The 19,080-nt window shown below is 36.3% G+C and overlaps 1 protein-coding gene across 4 annotated transcripts in view; it reads left to right on the top strand.

Annotated features, from left to right (window-relative positions):
* Cip4 (formin-binding protein 1-like Cip4) overlaps positions 1-19,080 on the top strand; it is a 405,553-nt gene that overhangs the window by 138,614 nt on the left and 247,859 nt on the right. For all 4 annotated transcript variants that reach the window (XM_069843398.1, XM_069843399.1, XM_069843401.1 and 1 more), the window contains exon 2: positions 15,635-15,750. In XM_069843398.1, the coding sequence (XP_069699499.1) occupies positions 15,635-15,750 (116 nt within the window). The remainder of the gene's footprint in view (positions 1-15,634; positions 15,751-19,080) is intronic.

The following is a 19,080-nucleotide window of genomic DNA, read 5'->3' on the forward strand; positions in this document are numbered from 1 at the left end:
TGAAGATCTTATACCGATATTTTTACTTTCAAACAAAATATTATACAATATTTACATTGAGTGTTACAAATTAATGGAATCATATCAATGCATTACTTCATATTTTTCAGATTTATGCAGAGTGTCTTGGGATTGTTTCTTAATTTTTGTTTCGGGCTGTAGTTGCCTTTTATAGATGTACCCTACTTTTCTTTGTGTCTGAAGTGCAAATCGAACTGATACATCTCTGGCTTACTTTTTGTAGGCCTGTATGAATGTTGATTCTATTGCAAGTGACAAATTTATCTGAGTTCGGTAACTTAAAATCAATATTAAAATTTTCGCAAAAATTTGTCGGAATTTCTCGGAATTCTCTTGAGGTTTCAGTTTCCTTCACACCACTTACGACAGTGCCCCGAGAAGAGGGCCTTAATGGTAACATCACAAACTAAATATAATGTATGTGAAATTTGTTGCCTACTTTAGTGGCTTTGATATTTATGATAGTTGATCTATCAAAGTTTCTACAGATTCTGTTCAATATTTGTTGTATCTCTTGTTGTGCTTGCCGCGTTCGTCACTACGCGAAGCTGTGCTGCCAGCTTTAATCTGCTTCTGGATAGTCTATATTCCGCTACAGCTGGGATGCAGTCTTTGAAGAAGCGAACATGCGTTTTCATACGTTTGTTTGAACTCCTTTTACTTTCACCGTATGCATAAAGAACACAATTCGTCGCGATTTCCTTTTCTTCGCGTACCTGTATTGGAAGGTACAAAAATAATAGAATAGTCATAGAAATTTCTAAGACCACAGTATTAGAACTAACCCTACATGTAAGTCTCTACATGTTTACTTAGCCACCGGCGTGGCTCAGTCGGTTAAGGCGCTTGCCTGCCGGTCTGAAGTTGCGTTCGGGCGCGGGTTCGATCCCCGCTTGGGCTGATTACCTGGTTGGGTTTTTTCCGAGGTTTTCTCCAACCGTAATGTGAATACAAGGTAATCTCTGGCGAATCCTCGGCCTCATCTCGCCAAATATTATCTCGCTATCACCAATCTCATCGACGCTAAATAACCTAGTAGTTGATACAGCGTCGTTAAATAACCAACTAAAATAAAAAAAAATACATGTTTACTTAAGATTTTTTTATTGCTTACATTTTTATTGCCTGAAACAAGTCTAAAGTTTAGGTTCTAACCAAACATTACAAATACACTGAGTTTCTGTGGGACACTCAGACATTGAAGGTATTACAGTTCAGTTGCATAGTAGATAAGGAAATGTCAAATTTGTGAGCTATGTAGCTCCAGTAATTTCCTTTGTTCCCGCTATATGACTGAATTGTCACAGATTCACTTTCTTATAGACTTCGTCATTTTTTTGTCTGGCATATCATCCAATTACGCGAAGGCCATACACATCCAGTGACTTTAGTGAACTTGCCGTTTCGAGTTAATCAAAATCTAGTTAGCGCTAGCGCATGTTGTCACTACGCCTGCCTAATATAATGTATGCATACCAGCGAAACATTTTATAGTTTACTGACATATTCAGATAATATTAAAAGTTTTAACATTTTTTATGTGAAATCTCGTAGAAATTATAAATTATACACGAGTTGCATTATTGCATCTCCATAGGTATACAGTATCATATGGAAAAAAATACTGTATAAGTGAGATTAATTAAAACACGTCATAGGCTATTTATAAAATTTAATTTTTCAACTTTGTGTATTTCCTGTCTGTAATGTTCTCCTTGGTGGTTGGGTATGCAACGAAGTCTTATTAGAAACGGACTAATTCAAATCACGCGTAGCGCATCTGATTGCTTTACGTCAGTTCCCTCAAGTGCCATCTAGTTTTAGATTCGGAAGTATATTAGTTCAAATATAAACTAGACTTTGACTCTTCAAGGCTTTTTCACTGAGAAATAAAACAAGAAACGTGATTCTAATCTTCGACTTTGCAGATAGAACGGGACTTTAAGGTTACATTAAATTTAGTCATCGACTCCTTTTTTTTTTTTTTTTTTTTTTTTTTTTTTTTTTTTTTTTTTTATAAGAATCTGTATCATTTTACATGAATAAGAAATTTATTTTACCAAGCACGATAGTGTAATGGTTAACAGGTCCGCCCTATATTCTGGAGGGGGGGGGCGAGGTTCTTCGATCTCATGAGCCGGCTGTTCCAACTTGGCTTTCGTGGTTTTCCCAAGTCTCTGGGATAGTACTAATATTACACGGGCCTACCCGCTTTCATCCCAGTCCGGCAATCCTTCATAACATAATTTTGTGTGTTATCTTCTGACCTGCGACAGGCGGGCTATCTGTCAGAGAAGTATCGCATATATATTAGCGTTACCCCGTCTGTTGAGAGGAAGTGTGTTGGAACCAACCGCTGAAGAGTAGAAACGGCTAAGAAAAAAGAAAAGAAACTTTTATAATCATATACCGGCAGATCATCGTACTAACCACACTTTACTTTCATACTAGTTGGATGATCGTTGACTTCTGCTGAGACATGTGGACGTGAGGCAACAATCGGCTAGACGGCCCTGCCCCTCTATGGGCTGTCGCGGAGTTGATCGTAAAATGGCATATGCAAATAAAAAATATCATTCTGGTTGAATATGAACTGGAGTAACTAATGGATTTGCTGTCACGGATTATTATTATTATTATTATTATTATTATTATTATTATTATTATTAAATCCAGACGTTTGAGATGGGCAGGGCATGTAGCATGTATGGGCGAATCCAGAAATGCATATAGTGTGTTAGTTGGAAGACCGGAGAAAAAAAAAATACCTTTGGGGAGGCCGAGACGTAGATGGGGGAATAATATTAAAATGGATTTGAGGGAGGTGGGATATGATGATAGAGACTGGATTAATGTTGCACAGGATAGAGACCGATGGCGGGCTTATGTGAGGGCGGCATGAACCTACGGGTTCCTTAAATGCCATTTGTAAGTAAGTATTATTATTCAATTTCCTCGAGTGGAGTTAGGCGTTCAAAGAAGCCACGGAATTGCAGACGAAGAAGTTGTACGAAACTTTACGATATTTACTTATGGAAAATGCACACGTGTATACCTAGTGTGTTTCGTATTCACATTATTGTTATACGTTTAGAAATGTGATCCTTCTTTATGGCGACAATAGAGAGAGAGACTTCCGGTAAAATGATATTTGAGACTGAATGAAACCTGGAATTCAGCCTTTTGCTGGTGCCGTACTACGTAGGTAAAGTGACATGCGTGTTATGCTTGAAAAGATAATCTTTGGAAATGGTGGGAAACGGAACCAATAAACGAGACGCTCTAAATTTTGACTAACTTGTCATAGGAAATAGTGGTGGACAGTACAGTTGCGTAAAACAGTATGTTTTATTCATGTGTTAAGGAAATAAAATTGTCTTCGTGCATTACAAGCACACGAGTTAAAAAATTCAGATTTGAGATGTAGCCTACTTAAGTTAATACAGTATTTTCATTGTTGTTTATTTATACATTTGCGAAAAAAAATATCTATGTGTAGGAAATTCTAGATTCAAATCCATAAAGCAGATGTCTCGTATTAATGAATTAAAGCAATAGGCTAACTACAGACAATTCAGCAGTGTAAATTAGATAATAGGCCTATATCTTGTAGTGTTGATCTATTTAAAAGTGGTCTAGACAAAACTGAACCGCATGCACTAGGTATCTTGGTTTATTGATTTGAAAACTGAAAAAATCGTTGACGTATTAAAGAGGGGTTTATATTTGAGTTTCACAATTTTAAAAAATTCTCTGCTAAGGTCCTTCTCGCTATCCCAATTCATGTTCTACTCTTCGCTCTCCTTTAAAGGATTATATCCGAAACAAACGAAAATATATTCCCAATGTGTAACACGCTGTAAATAACTAGAAAGATGACTCGAACTTCAAAGAGTACAATATGTAATAGACATTGGGATGTGTAATATGTTATACTCGATCTGTATGCCTTTTCTGAACTATATTAGGATTTTTTCCTCTTAGCCTCCTCCTCTTCAACGGAAAACAAAGGCAGATCTAGCATTCGAAACGTCGTACTTTCTATAATCCATCAGTAGTTGAAGAAGTACAACATAAACCCCTTCTCTCTTGAAACCGTTATAAAAATCTCCGTATCTTATGTTTGATGCGGCCTGTTTTGTGCATGAACTTAACGCAAAAGGGAATTGCATTACTTAAACGAAACCTGTACAGTCATCATGAGGTTTGAAGAGTAGATTCCGTGACACCTGCACTATAGGGGTGGACCGTGCGTGTGTTTTTAAAACGATATTGTTAGATTTCTTGCCTATCCATTAGTTCGTAGCCTATTTAATTAGCCGCAATAACCTAGTAATTTCGACACAGACTAATGCATGGGATGGACTTCTGATAATTTTATACAGTATTATCATTACATTATATTTATTTACAGTTATGTGTTTATTTTCAGACGCTTAAACATAAATGTAATATATTCCAGACTAGTCAAGAGTCATGGTTTGGTATGCGTGTAGTTACCAGGCTTCGGTCTAGGGACACAGAGTAACCAGTATGAGGTTTAGAGTACACGGAGTATAAATGATGTCATGACCCGTGTAGAAGGGTGACTGCAACAGCACAGGTGGTTCCGTAATGTGCATTGCCGTTATGTGTATTGTTGCTTGGCTGCGGTACGTGTAACAGGCTTCGGCATAGGGACTCGTGATTGAAGGTTACAACTCACGTTAATAGTTTAATGGTAGACATTTATTGTCTACACTAGGAATGTACTGTATATACTGCATCTGTACAGGGTGAAATATATTTTGTGCCGTACTGTGACGGACTGTTTACATGTTGAGACACGAAGTAACGGCGCGCTCCATCTCCCACTCACTCGACCAATACAACTATATCGTCCGTGCGTTCTGAACTTCATGCGTTTCTGTGCCCAGGACCCAAGCCTGGTAATTACATATGAATGGAGTCGAGAGCCCCGATAGAGTCTGCCGTGTTAGCTCTGTTGTAGTGCGTCTGCCTCCAGATTAGCCGGTCCGGGTTCGATTCCTAGCTGGGTCAGACTAGGAGAGATGGCGGTGTAGGCTACAACTTCTAATCACTAGATTGTGCACCAGTATGCCTGGGTTAAATCTCAAATCTCTCCGCATATAATTCTATATATATGAAGAGAAGGCATATCCCACTGTTGATAGTGATTCGTCCGTCGGACGGGGGCGTTAAGCCTGGCGGCCCCCTTGGTGCTATTCGACAGGAGTAGACTACGTGCCGGCACCGTGATTCCCCTTCTCTCTTCCTCATCGTCATCATCCTCACCCATTCCCTACACTACATTTACAGAACATTTACACATACACTCACCCTAATACACGACATAACTCCTGACAGATACATGTCGTGCATAGCGTGGCCCGTCGAAGTGGTGATGGATCACAATCCTGCCATCTATCCGCAATATGCGGAACCCGAATCACGCAAGTGAAGTGGGTAGGCATTAGACATACACACGCGTGAATAGATAAGAGTGTAAATAAATTACGGAATCATAGAACAGGTATCGAGTTTTAAGAGAATAAAATACTTAACGTGTAGTGTAATATATCTAGAAGATATATCGTCGTTGTTCCTGCAATAACTCCTATGTGCAAAATATACAATTTTCAGTAGGAAGAAGAAAACACATTTATTCATTCTATGGCAGTGATACATAGAAGATTGTGAATTCTTACATTTTCGAAAGAAAGAAATATAATTACATATTGGAGATTTTATTTGCTGTATCACTATTTAAGTTATTTAATAGAGCAAACATCTGAAAATAGATCAATATGTCACATAGGAGTTATTGCAGGAGCAACGACGATATACAAAACACATTTTCATATTTTCAGATAATAATGCAAAACAATCCATAGAGTCCTTGGAAAGGAAACGCGAAAGTCAGCATTTTTAAAACTATGGCTCGACCAACTAGTCTGTATGACAATGAAGTATGGGTTTTTAAAACTAGAGAGGAAAGGAAATTGCAAACGGTAGAAATGAAATTCTTACGTACGTTCAAAGGTTGTACACGCCTTTATCGAATAAGAAACATAGTCATAAGACAAGAATTAAACATAGATATATGATGAAATAAGACAATATAGATGCAATTGGACACAGCATGTACTAAGAATAGATGAGCAGTAAAATTGGACACAGCATGTACTATTGGATGAGGAGACGTTTTGGCAGATTACAAATATAATCTAAAAGGAAGACCAGATGTTGGACAACTCTCAAGAAATGAAGACCAGACATCATTTCGCTGGAACGGACTGACTGATGGACACGATCCCTGGTGTTGGTGGTGGTGGTAATTTTATATATATTAATGTAACAGTTATTGTATACTAAAAAAATCGAAAGTCGAAGGATTGAAATTCCATCATAGAATCTATGCGTCCTTGTTTATGTTATAAACCACTCGGTTTATTGCCTGGCTGATGGTAATATACCTACATCAGGCTGCATTTTATCTGTAGCCTGTAAACCTGACAGCACTGTTTTAAAGAAAAAAAAACTGACGTTCACATCTGCAGCCTAGGTGTAATGGAATCTAATTATCAAACTGTACTTCATTAAAATATCGTCTCTCCCGTTGCGACCTTCCCTTGTTAGTCGTCAATTCGTAGCGGCGTCGATTTAATACGTGTTCTTCAGAGTCAATTGTGAGCACCAAAGACTGAACTGACACGTAAATTCGTTCGCTTCCTCTCCTCCACGTACTAGACATCGTAAGCGGAATAATCAATAATATTAATTGTTCATTGCGAACAGTCATGCATTCCTTTGAGGTAACTGACCGCTGCTTACTGTAGACTAGCACCTGTTTTAGTGACTCATGGTGACACTCTCAAATGACGAGTTACACTAAAACTTCACATTAGGAAGTAAACAATTCAGTTGCAGGAAGGTCACACGGTTTAATTTTGTGTCGTGTTTCATAATTGTACGAAATTAGTTTCAATTTGTAGTTCTTGTAATATTTCCCTCATTCTAACAATTTGAAATAGAGCATTCATTAATAACCCTACCATTTCCCATTTAAAGGCACGTTGGTCTAAAGATGCGTGACAGCTTAAGAGTGACGATGTTGCAAAGATGTTTTACGTACCAACAACTATAGCAGACAAACGTCTTTAGAGAAATACAATTATTCCTTGTATGTGAATTGGTTGAACAAAAAGAGATTTGGAAACAGTACTAATGTAAAAGATTTCAAAGTTGTCTACGTTTTCGTCACTTGGCTAAAATGAAGTCAGAATTTCCGGCCTCGGAAATTGAACTCTCTGTCTCCCTATTACAAGACCAAGAAGCTACCCCGCTGCTATATCTTGTCTGTTGGGATTATGCCATGTCAAATACAGGGTGATTCATAAATACCTGTAAAAACTTTGTGGGTGTAATGTAGAGGTAAAACTAAGACTAAAATGTTCTATACAACTTTTCCCGCTATTCCTTACTTTCAGAGTTATGATGCAAAATGTCCTATCTTACTAGGTATGAAAAACATGAGCCAGTAAAACCTTCGGATGTGTAGGCTAATACTCGCCTACATAGCGACTGCGTAAGATGTTTGTTATTCGTACACTTCTATTACGTACAGTTTATTTCGACCTGATAAAGCTTCGTTTACTGTACGTAGGTATGTACTGATCTTAGAATTTTACAGACCCCGTTCAACTCATTCCGAACTGTTTCATAGCTATTTTGATGTCAGTGCTGTAGTTATGCTACGTTCAGAATTTGAGTGGCATAAACGAGCGCCTTCAGACGACCTCAAAAGTAAAAGTCTGGTGATCTGGCTGGCCAAGAAACTGACGTTGCACGATCTACTGAACTAACGACAAAATGAATGTGTACCTACGAGACGTGGTGACTGTAGGAACTGCAACAGTTGCTTACAATAAACATACCTACGTACAGTAAACAAAGTCCTATCAGGTCGGAATCAACTGTAGTGGGGTGTACGAATAAGAAATATCTACCGCAGTCGCTATGTATACGAATGTGACACAGCCGAAGGCTTTACTGGCCCATGTTTTTGATGCCTGGGAAGATATGGCACTATGCATCATAACTCGGAAAGTAAAGATTTTCGGGAAAAAGTTTTATAGAATATTTTAGTTTTATTTTTACCTCTACATTACACCCACAAAGTTTTTAAAGATATTTATGAATCACCCTGTATAAGCTTCATTGCATGGAATCGTGATTGCGAAATGAAAATAACATATTCTGATCTTGAACCAAACTAATGGATTTGATATATATATATATATATATATATATATATATATATATATATATTGTTTGAATTAATGCACCGTGTTATTCACGAACAGGAACTCCCGCTGTTCATGAACTAATTTTTTCCTTCATAATTTCCGTAACGAGGATTGATGTGATGCGGGAGAGAAGAGAAACATGTACAGTAGAGTATAAAGAGAACAAGAAAAGGGAAAAGTCGAGGGGAATTACTAGAAAGAAGGTTAATAGGTCGAGTGGAAATGGAAAAAGAATAGGTAAAGATAGCAGAGAGATGAGAAAGAGACGGGACATAAAATAGGAGATTAGGTGGAAGGAGGAGAGAAAAGAAATGAGAAGAGAAAGAAGAATAGAAAAGGAAAGAGGGGATGGAGAAGGAAATGGAAGGCGAAAGAAACTTAAGTAGACAGGGAGAGAAAAGAGGAATAAGAATAAAAGAAATGATTTGAGAAGATAGAGAGGAAGGAAGGGAAAAGAAGAAAAGGACACGAATGGAGATAATGTGGAGCGAAAAAGAAGACAGTAGGAAAAGAAAAGAGTGAGAGAGAATGAAAAGTGGAGAGAGAGAGAGAAGAGAGTAAATGGAGATGAGAAATTGGAAAGAGGGAAGAAGAGAAGTAGAAAGACGAAGAAGAAGAAAAAATGATTGGGAAGGGAGTAAAAGGTAAAGACGATGAGAAGATGAAAGAAAGAGAGAAGATATTAAATAAATAGTAATGAGGGGATAGCAAGATGCGCAAACGAGGGAAAGAGGTAGAAGAAGAAAAAGATGACGATGAAAATGGTGAAAGAAAGGAAGTTGACAGTAGGCTACTACTGACGATGGTGAATACGATGACGTTGTGAACGAATTCTTATGAAAGTTATGAACATTATTTTTGTTTGCTTCATAATGTAACTTATGTCACATTTATACTGTAATTGCATTGACGTATTTTACACTGTAACAGGGATTAAACCATGAGAGAACGAGACTCGAATGTAAAGTTCGAAACAAAAAGGATGATGGGCTGCCATAGGTGAAGTCCACTAAAGCCTTGGTTTTTCTGAACCGACGCATGCGACGTGCGAGGTGCGAGGCCCGTCTCGCCAAATCCGGACTATACGAGAGGTAGTGAGTGGTTTCTATAACTGCGAGATGCGAGGTGCGCAGACCTCGCAGCCATAGGAACCACTCACTATCTCTCGTGTAGTCCGGATTTGTGCGAGGTGGGTCTCGCACCTCGCACGTCACAGGCGTCGGTTCAGAAAAACAAAGGCTTTAGGAAGACTTCGGTTGATTCCGTGAGAACTTAGGTTTACACGTGAAGGAATTTCTTATGCACGACTCCGCTCTGTTTTTCCTTTTTGTTGTGTTTGTTGCTTTTTCTATAAGTATAGGTAAATTGTTATGAAAAATCTATAACGAAGATATATTCAAGGAGTAAATTAGGTGCAAAATAAAACATCCTTTCCCCTAATCGTGTGAACCAGACGCTGCTCGAAGTGGACTAAGACAAGAGAGCTGTCATTCTTTGTATCTAAGACTTTATATATTATGCATAGTTTTCAACTTGTAGTCCATTTAGCAAGGATCACTGTTTTGTAGCAAAATGAAATGAATAAATTCTAGCCTTGGGCATAGTTACGGGGTTTTTAATTTAACGTTGCGTATTATTTGTAACTTTGTTAATTTTGTAGTATTTTTATATGATATTGTAGGGCATATCTTGCAGTTTCTGTCTTTAGTGGTATACTACATGATGTACAGTATGTATATGGGAAAATATACGAAACCGATTGTGTGTTTTGTTACTGTAATAAGCTAATTTTTCGCAGACGAAGGAAGCTCGACTAATCTATAGGTAGAGCGGATAACAGACTTCTATAGAGCTCCGGATATTCACCTGCTCTATTGTTTACTTTACTGTCATTTCCGGCACTTAGGAAAATGAAGACCAGGGTATAATTCACTTCATATTTACGGTTTTCATTGCTCTCACGCACGATTAAGAGAAAGAATCCCTGTGCTTTTGTTGATAGTGAAGTACATTATTTCTGGTGAGTGAATCAGATTACATTATTTTTCATTGCGCTTAGGACTGTCACCCGACTCGCCTAACCCGCAGCTTGTTCGATCATTCATTACAGGTTGACCACTTGAACCCAATCCTTGTCTATGTTTGCAGATTACTGTTTCCTGATGTGCAGGAAATTAATTCCAAAGTTAAAAAGATACATTTGTGTATTTGAAACGCGCTATGCTAGCATAGGCCCATCATCATCATCATCATCATCATCATCATCATCATCATCATCATCGTCGTCGTCGTCGTCGTCGTCGTCGTCGCGATTTACTTCAATTTTAGAAGAATGAAATTATATTGTCATGTGATTTGTTTAAAACAAAATGATTTTAGAGTTTGAAATACATTCATTCTTTCAACCATTTCAGTGTGGCTGACTACGAATAGGCTCATAGTGAATCATAGTTCTGCAGTAGGGCTATTTACCGCAGATAAAATATTTATCTTCCTATTATTGGATCTGAATGCGTGACCCTGTCTCTACTTTGTTCTGTCTTAGATGTAGCCTTGTACTGTGCTGCCTACCAAGAAGTCTCCGTATTTGTGAATGTATGAACAAACATGTTAAGCAGCAAATGGCTTAGCCTAAATTATGATTATAATGATGATCAAGATATGAACATCACGGTGTAGGGTGTAAAGACTGTTTGATCGCCATATAAAATGGCATCGAAAGTGCATGACTTCATCATATTTAAGCCGCGCGACATTTCTTTCTATTAGCTTCTAGTTATACTGTACAAATTATAGGGAAATGAATCAGTTCTGTGCTAAATAAGTGGTCATGCCTTCATTTATGTAATCCACTATTGTGTTTATGATATATTGTACTGTATGTATCTTCTTTCTTATCATACTGTAGCTGACATTGTCTAACTCTAAAGAATTTCATTTTAGTAGTTTTTAATAATAATAATAATAATAATAATAATAATAATAATAATAATAATAATGGTGATGATGATGATTCCAGCGTTTAACATCCTTGCGTCTATTCCTCCGTCTTCAAGAATAGATGTTTAAAATATTTGTCTCATGACTGCCTTAACACATTTCTGGTGTCGTGATGCAGTCAAGTACAAGTCACAAATGTTTAGTTTCACCAATTTGCTCAGCTTGCTGCTGGAAAAAGAAAAAGAAAGCTGTCATTGAAGAAGAAAGTAATTGAAAACGTTAACAAGCGACAAAATCGCATGACGTTAAAGAGACAACCCTGCAAAAAAACTTTTCTAAACTAGGATGTGTCATGCTCTAAGTTTAACGAACACGATTTAGTTTATTATGAATAACAACAAACTGCTTGACGTAGGACATTGCATTTTAGAATCTCAAGGTTCTCATGGCTTGTAAACCACGATCTTAATGAAATTCTCATAGCGTCATCAAATATGATATTTCTTTTGTTCTCTGTCTAATCTATTTTCAACTCAAGTGAGTGGTCGGATGAACTGTTTCTATTGTCGCTATTATCCCGTTATTTACATATCACTGCATCTGAATAGCCTGTGCAGTTTAAAAGCGTCGCTAATTAAAGAACATTAACACAGACTTACGATATGGCTGCGGTTTATTAGTATTGCCCTTATTTCAAATACAGCATGTTACGGTGTAAATGATCTCCGATTTATTTTACATTAATTTAGATCAACACTCCAGTGTTCAAGGTTATGATTAGAGAATTATTTGTAGAGATTGATATCTCGGCTAGGTAACTTAATGAATAGAGCAACTAGCTACAAACTGGAAGATTCTGAGTTCAATCCCGAGTGATAACGAGATTTTTCTCGCTGCTAAAAATTCAGTACGGCCCTGTGTCCACTCAGCCTCCTTAATATTGAGTACCAGTTCTTTCCTGATGGTAACAGGTGGTCCGAGCATAGTGTCTACCACACCACCTCATTATAGTGCCGAAGTCATGACAGCACGGAGCCCACTCCCGGTTGGGGCAAGTTACCAGGTAGAGGTTTTTTCCTGGGTTTTCGCTCAACCCAATATGAGCAAATTCTGGGTAACTTTCGGTGCTGGACACCGGACTCATTTCACCGGCATTATCATCTTCATCTCATTCAGACGCTAAGTAACCTAAGATGTTGATAAAGCGTCGTAAAATAACCTACTATCCATCCATCCATGCCCACCATTCGCATTCGTGGAGCCTAAATTGGATACCTTTAATTTGATATGAGACTGTGTTATTAAATTACGCGCGAAAGCTCACTAAGTTTTCGTAAAGCCATAGCTACGGTATCCCATTTTCTTTATTCAGTGTAGCATCTGCATTACAGGCGCTATGTCCGGTTCAAGTTTGTCGAATATGCGAAGTTCGATATTTGCTGTTGTTCGCTTTGCAGAAAGAGGCATTTCGTATTTGTTCCACCTTATTATAAAATTACTCGCTGTTCTCCACTCTAAGCCCTTCATGTTTTAACCTCTTTTTAGCACATACCGTGCGATTAGTTTTTCTTATGAAATAAAACGAAGTTTGTAATGTCTTGGTTGCCTTTTTCATGTTCGAATATTGCAGGACACTAATTCTGATATTAGGAACATAGCACGTCTACAGAATTCTGAGTAAAAAAATGGTGAAAATAATCGTAAAGTACATTTTTTTTTGACAGGCGTGATCATTGGAATCGCACGAAAGTTTTATTTCTTGATTAGCTTCCATCTTATGATATAATTATATCACAGTGTAGTATATACAGTCACGAAGCTCAATACGTAATAAATATGCATCCATAGATAGTTGCTAACCACTAGGATCGCTAATATCGCCTCATTATAGACAATACGAAATAGTACCGGCACAGTATATTGTTCCTAGCACCCTCAAAACTCAAGCTTCGTGACTGTATATTCTAGACTGTGGTTATATTGAGTTAAATCGACGTTGAACTGAAACTTGGAACGTGCAACATACAGGTACAGCCAATAGGCAATAATAAATACATTTACAACATTTGGCATTGGAGTATTGATGCAAAAAATGAAGAGATTTAGAACAATACAGATATACATTAGACTATGGAGTAACCAGAAATATTTTGAGGCGGGGGATATCTCAACACCTAACTGCAGTTTATTCATTATTCGTTCATTCATTCACATATAGTTTTCTGCCCAAGGACAGGTCTTTCCCTGCAAACCCAGCATTCTCCAGTCTTTTCTATTTTCTGCCTTCCTCTTTATCTCCGCATATGATTCATATATCTTCATGTTGTCTATAATCTCATATCTTCTTCTGCTTCGAACTCTTCTCACGTTCATCATTCCTTCCAGAGCACACTTTAGTAAACAGTTTCTTCTCAGCCAGTGACCCAACCAATTCCTTTTTCTCTTCCTGATCAGTTTCAGCATCATTCTTTCTTCACCCACTCTTTCCAATACAGCTTCATTTCTTATTCTGTCTGTCCATTTGACACGTTCCATTCTTCTCCATATCCACATTTCAAATGCTTCTATTCGCTTTTTTTTTCACTTCTTCGTAATGACTATGTTTCTGCACCCATGCAATGTCACACTCCACACAAAGCACTTTCACTAGCCTCTTCCTTAGTTCTTTTCCAGAGGTCCGCAGAAGATGCTCCTTTTCCTATTAAAAGCTTTCTTTGCTTATTCGTAATATTGTCTAAAATTTCATTTAAAAATATTATTTTCCCATTCGCTTTTCTGCGTAGGATTGTCGAGCTGATCCAAATAATTCTCTGCTCAACTTATTTTCGTTCTTTTTATCGTGGCCTACAATTTTTGCGTTATGATCAAAAGTCTAGAACAGTATTATAAATCGGACAGAATAACTGTTTTGAAGTTTGTGTCAAGTGCTTATGGAAGGAAGTGTTTGCCTGTTTGTGACTGGAGTATCGTATTGATGGTATTTTAAACATGTTCCATTTTTCACACACTGTCATCCGAATATGTAAAGATCAGTTTTAGCACAGTGCTCAGATTGCAGTGAATCTTATACATGGGAGAACCAGCTTTTCACTTCGCATATGCACCATTGGATCAGAAAATGTGACCTTATGAATTCCTTGAAAAATAGTTTTTCTCTCTGCCAGATGTGTCTTGTTTGCCGTAACCTTGATAATAATTTACTGTGTGTGTAATCTGTTTTACGTAATGAGTTCTTTCGACCGTTCCGTTCTCACTTTTAAAATTTTTATCCTATAGTAGACATTTACAAGCAGCGTGAGGCTCTTTGTTCATGTGGTCAATATAATGTAAGACCATCACTTTCTTAACCTATGGGCAGCATTCGGGATGGGTTACCGTATCTCCCGAAAAAAAGAATTATAAAAAAAATATTAAAATTACGTAATTAAAATTAAAAAATTATTCCGGAACTACGTTTTTGCGAACAATAATGAAAACACGATGTCTGTCTCTATGTAATAGTAGTATCGATTTATTCATAAAATCATCTGCCCTCCAATCAGGATGGCCCCTGGGATCCAAAAGATTGTACACAAACAAATAAAAGATAATTTTACATAAAAATTTAAAATTTAAGTAGTCTATAAATGTAATTAAAAACAAAATATTAATTATTATTAAAATAAATATTAAAATTCAGAATCTGCAGAGAGTCTTTCAGGATCTGCAATGTGATCTTCTTCATCCCAGAAATTTGAGCTGGTCGTAGGTATAGACAGAAATACCCTGGCTCAAAAAATAAAAAAATCGACATTTTGTAGTAAATTGAGTATTTTTTTTTTTAGTAAAATTTTCAGAATATGGTGTTAATAGGTAGGCCTACTTGTTATGTAAATGACTAAAAGTACGTATTAATAAATGCAAAATCCGTATTAATTATTTGGAACAAAAAGATACGAGTACCATGCCGATGAATGTTCAGAAAAATGAACAGGTATACACAAACGCCAAAATTTATTACAGAATCATAATAGGTATTCGTACTTTTCCATACTTCAATTATGATAAAGTATATTGCTTGCTAAAAACTTCAGATGTGGATGAGGAATACCTCAGGGTGAAGATTTTAATTTTTGATTTTAGGGCATTTGTAAAGTCGATTACCTCCATTTTGGAATACTTGGCGACGATATGTGCTGATAAAGTAAAAGTATATTTATGTTGCTGAACAGTAACATTCGACGTGTTTTGTAAAAAGTTGGGTGAAAATTCCAATTGAAATATTCTGTGATTCTTTTTGGGAAGCTCTATTAAAACTATTGAAACAATTACTATGCATTTTATGTAAATGAGTGTTATCTGACAATATACTCTTCTGTTTTCAGGACCAGTATGAAACGATAGCGCTTCACACACAAAAAGGAATTGACTTCTTAGAAAAATACGGCCATTTCATCCGGGACAGATGTGCAATCGAGATGGAATACGCGGGGAAGCTAAGGTAAGTTTACAGTAGACCTAAATATGTTAATGTTAATTAAATGGTTTAAACTTGGTTATTCGAACTGTGGCAGTTAGTAACTTTCTGTAACATTCGATTTTAATAATGCTTTAAATATATATTCATTTTAGAAATTACTGTATGCCCCCTTTTTTTCTTCAGAATTTGGAATATTCTTAACGTCTTTTCAGTACTGTATTTTCTTACGAACGACTTCGTTTTTTCATTGTGATAGTAGACTTGACGTATCATTCATTGATAAAGTAATCCTTATCATACATTTTTATTAAATTGACACTGATTTTAGAAGCGTTATTCAGATTGTCGAAGTAGATTATTTCGGATTGATTTCTTTGAGCATTCTCTTTGATTATTTATTTATTTCTACTACGTTGTCATGGCAGGGTCAGCCATTTAGTTGTCTGCCTTTAATTACAATTTATATATCCCGAAATACAGGTAAACGATTAAGAAAAAAATTCTACTTCTACGTGAAAATAAAAAGCAAAATACATGTTTTAAGCATTCTGCAATATTATTTTAGAAATAATGATTGTATGTGATGGAATCTTGTCACTATCCCTATAACTCAAATCTAACTTTATAGGCTACTTAAAACTTCTTTGGAGTTGTGTAGTTCTTATCGAACATAGGTCGATTTTAGGTCCCATTTACTTCAAAAACTAAGTTTAGAAGGCTAAATTATTTTAACATTAATGCATGAGTATTTTTCTTTCTTTCATGTAGTAAGCCTTATGGCCTGTTACCGTCTTATTCCACCGTTTTAGCGGACGGCTCAAAGATAACATTTATTCATAAGACTGATTAAGAAGTAAATAAACTTTTAAAAGTTTTTTTAAATTCTGTCATCATATAGAAATGGACGCATCCGGATTTTCCCAAAGGGTTCAACTTACAGTCTTAACTCAAGGGGTTAGATACAGCTTACAACAGTAAAATTTTTGGAAACATTCAACATTTTTTTCCTCCATTACTGTATCTTGTACAATAATGAAAATTGGTATGTATAAAACACTGTGCAGTGATGAAGCGTTTCCCTCACAACTCATAAACTTGTTAAATTTTTCATGTTCTCTCTCTTTTATTTTATTGCTGAAACTCATGTTTACTACAATATCATGCTCTTTCAACTACATTCCTTAATAAATAATATATATTTTTATTTTGTGTTAGAAGAAAATACTGATATTTGACCATTTTTTTAAATGAATTTATTTTTATCAGATAATCTATCGAGTAGAGAAGTGATCTTCCATCATATTGTAGATTTGATATGCATAAAATAATATACACAAAAAATTTCATCTCAGAATGTTGGATAGTTTTTGAGTTATGTAGGAAACGCTTCATCACTGTACAGTGAACTGAATTTTGAAGAAGAAGAAGAATAAGAAGAAGAAAGTAAATTTTTTGAAATCGTAAAAATATATATATATATATTTTTTTTTTCATATGGCAAAAGAACAGTGTTTTACACATACTAATTTTCATTATTGTACAAGATACAGTAAAGGATGAAAAAAATGTTGAATATTTCCAGAATTTTACTGCTGTAAGCTGTACAGCTGTCAAAAGAAAAAGTGGCCGCTCTCCTGAAACAAAGTGCCCTTCGGGTATCTTCGCTACAATTCGGAGACAGGCGATGTTACATGTTGTTGGACCACGTTGCCTGATATCTACAGTTATAATTGAAGTATTCTGTGTGTTATCGATAGCATAATGGTAGCGTTCAGGCCTCTTATTCATGAGGTCCTGCGTTCGACTACAACCACGTGCTTTTTATGTTCTTTTTTGTTCTGTTTTTGAGAGAGACAAACTATACATAATGGCTCCTTTCTCATTTACGATTATTTTAGTAATTAACATCAGGTTCATTAATATATTATGCCATGACTTTATCATTATGATATTGTGGCTGCAAATGGAAAGAAAAAAGATTTTATTCTCAATAAAAATATCTTTCGTGGCATAAACAAAACAAATTTACTGGCGTCGGCCTTAAAACATTCAAACAATTAAGCGTTCAAAAAACAAAACAAAAAGCCACAATTCAATATTTAGTCTATCTTCCGCTTATCTAGATCATCTTGCAGTCGAGTGGGCATGGAATTAACTAGTCTTTGCAAATAGCGACTGTTTTTAGACACGATATTCCAGGCATTCTGAACATACATACATAAGTGTTCTGTCCATGGGCAGGTCTTTCATTGCAAACCCAGCAATCTCCAATCTTTCCTATTTTCTGCCTTCCTCTTAGTCTCCGCATATGATCCACATATCCTAATGTCGTCTATTATTCTTTTCAACCAGAGACCCAACCAGTTACTTTTTATCTTTCTAATCAGTTTCAGCATCATTCTTTCTTCACTCACTTTTTCAAACACAATTTTATTTCTTATTCTATCTGTCCACTTCACACGCATCGTTCTTCTCCACATGCACATTTCAAATGCTTCAATTCGTTTCTCTTCATTTCGTCGTAAAGTCCATGTTCCTTCCCCATACAATGCCACACTCCACACAAAGCACTTCACTAGTCTCTTCCTTAGTTCTTTTTCCAGAGGTCCGCAGAAGATCCTTCTTCTTCTATTTAAAGCTTCCTTTGTTCATGTTTGCACTTTTTCTTGGGAAGGATAGGCCTAAATGCGGTAACATCCCGTTGCTTTCCGCACACCACTATCTCTTTCGTATCTTATTAAATTCCAGGGGGCCCAAGCGTGGAGATGAGGAGAGTGGATTTGACTAATTGGGCCCTCCGGACTTCACCGAAAGTCACGGCAAGGGTTAAATATTAATTCTATCAGGATGTTTGACCCTATCAGAGATCGGGAAATCTCAATTAGCCTTTGCCCCCGGCATCCTGGACTAGCTTCTACGAATCATCAGAAAATCTTAGAGTGTGATTGGGCCAATTTTTCCGAAAATGTTTCCACACTTTTGCCCTCGTAGCTCAGCGGACGAACGTCGGAATTTAGGTGTCAGCGTCTCAGGTTCAATTCCTCGTTACTCCTTTTCATTTTATTGTAGTTCAAGATAGTATAATGTAATAATACAAAAAGAAAAACTAACAGCAGTATTATGCAACTGGATTTTTCCAAACCTAATATTAAATTTATGTTATTTATATCGCTAAAGAACGATTACAATATAAATAACTTGAATATTATTTATACAGTATCACTAAAGAACGATAACACAATATAAATGATAAATATCGGTTTGTTTAATTAATATAAGATATTATATAATACGTATTTAATTATTTAAATAAAATAACCTATTTTACAAAGAAAGATGTTTATTTGTGTT

This window comes from Periplaneta americana, chromosome 13 (assembly GCF_040183065.1).
Source record: "Periplaneta americana isolate PAMFEO1 chromosome 13, P.americana_PAMFEO1_priV1, whole genome shotgun sequence".
NCBI classification, from domain to species: Eukaryota; Metazoa; Arthropoda; class Insecta; order Blattodea; family Blattidae; genus Periplaneta; species Periplaneta americana.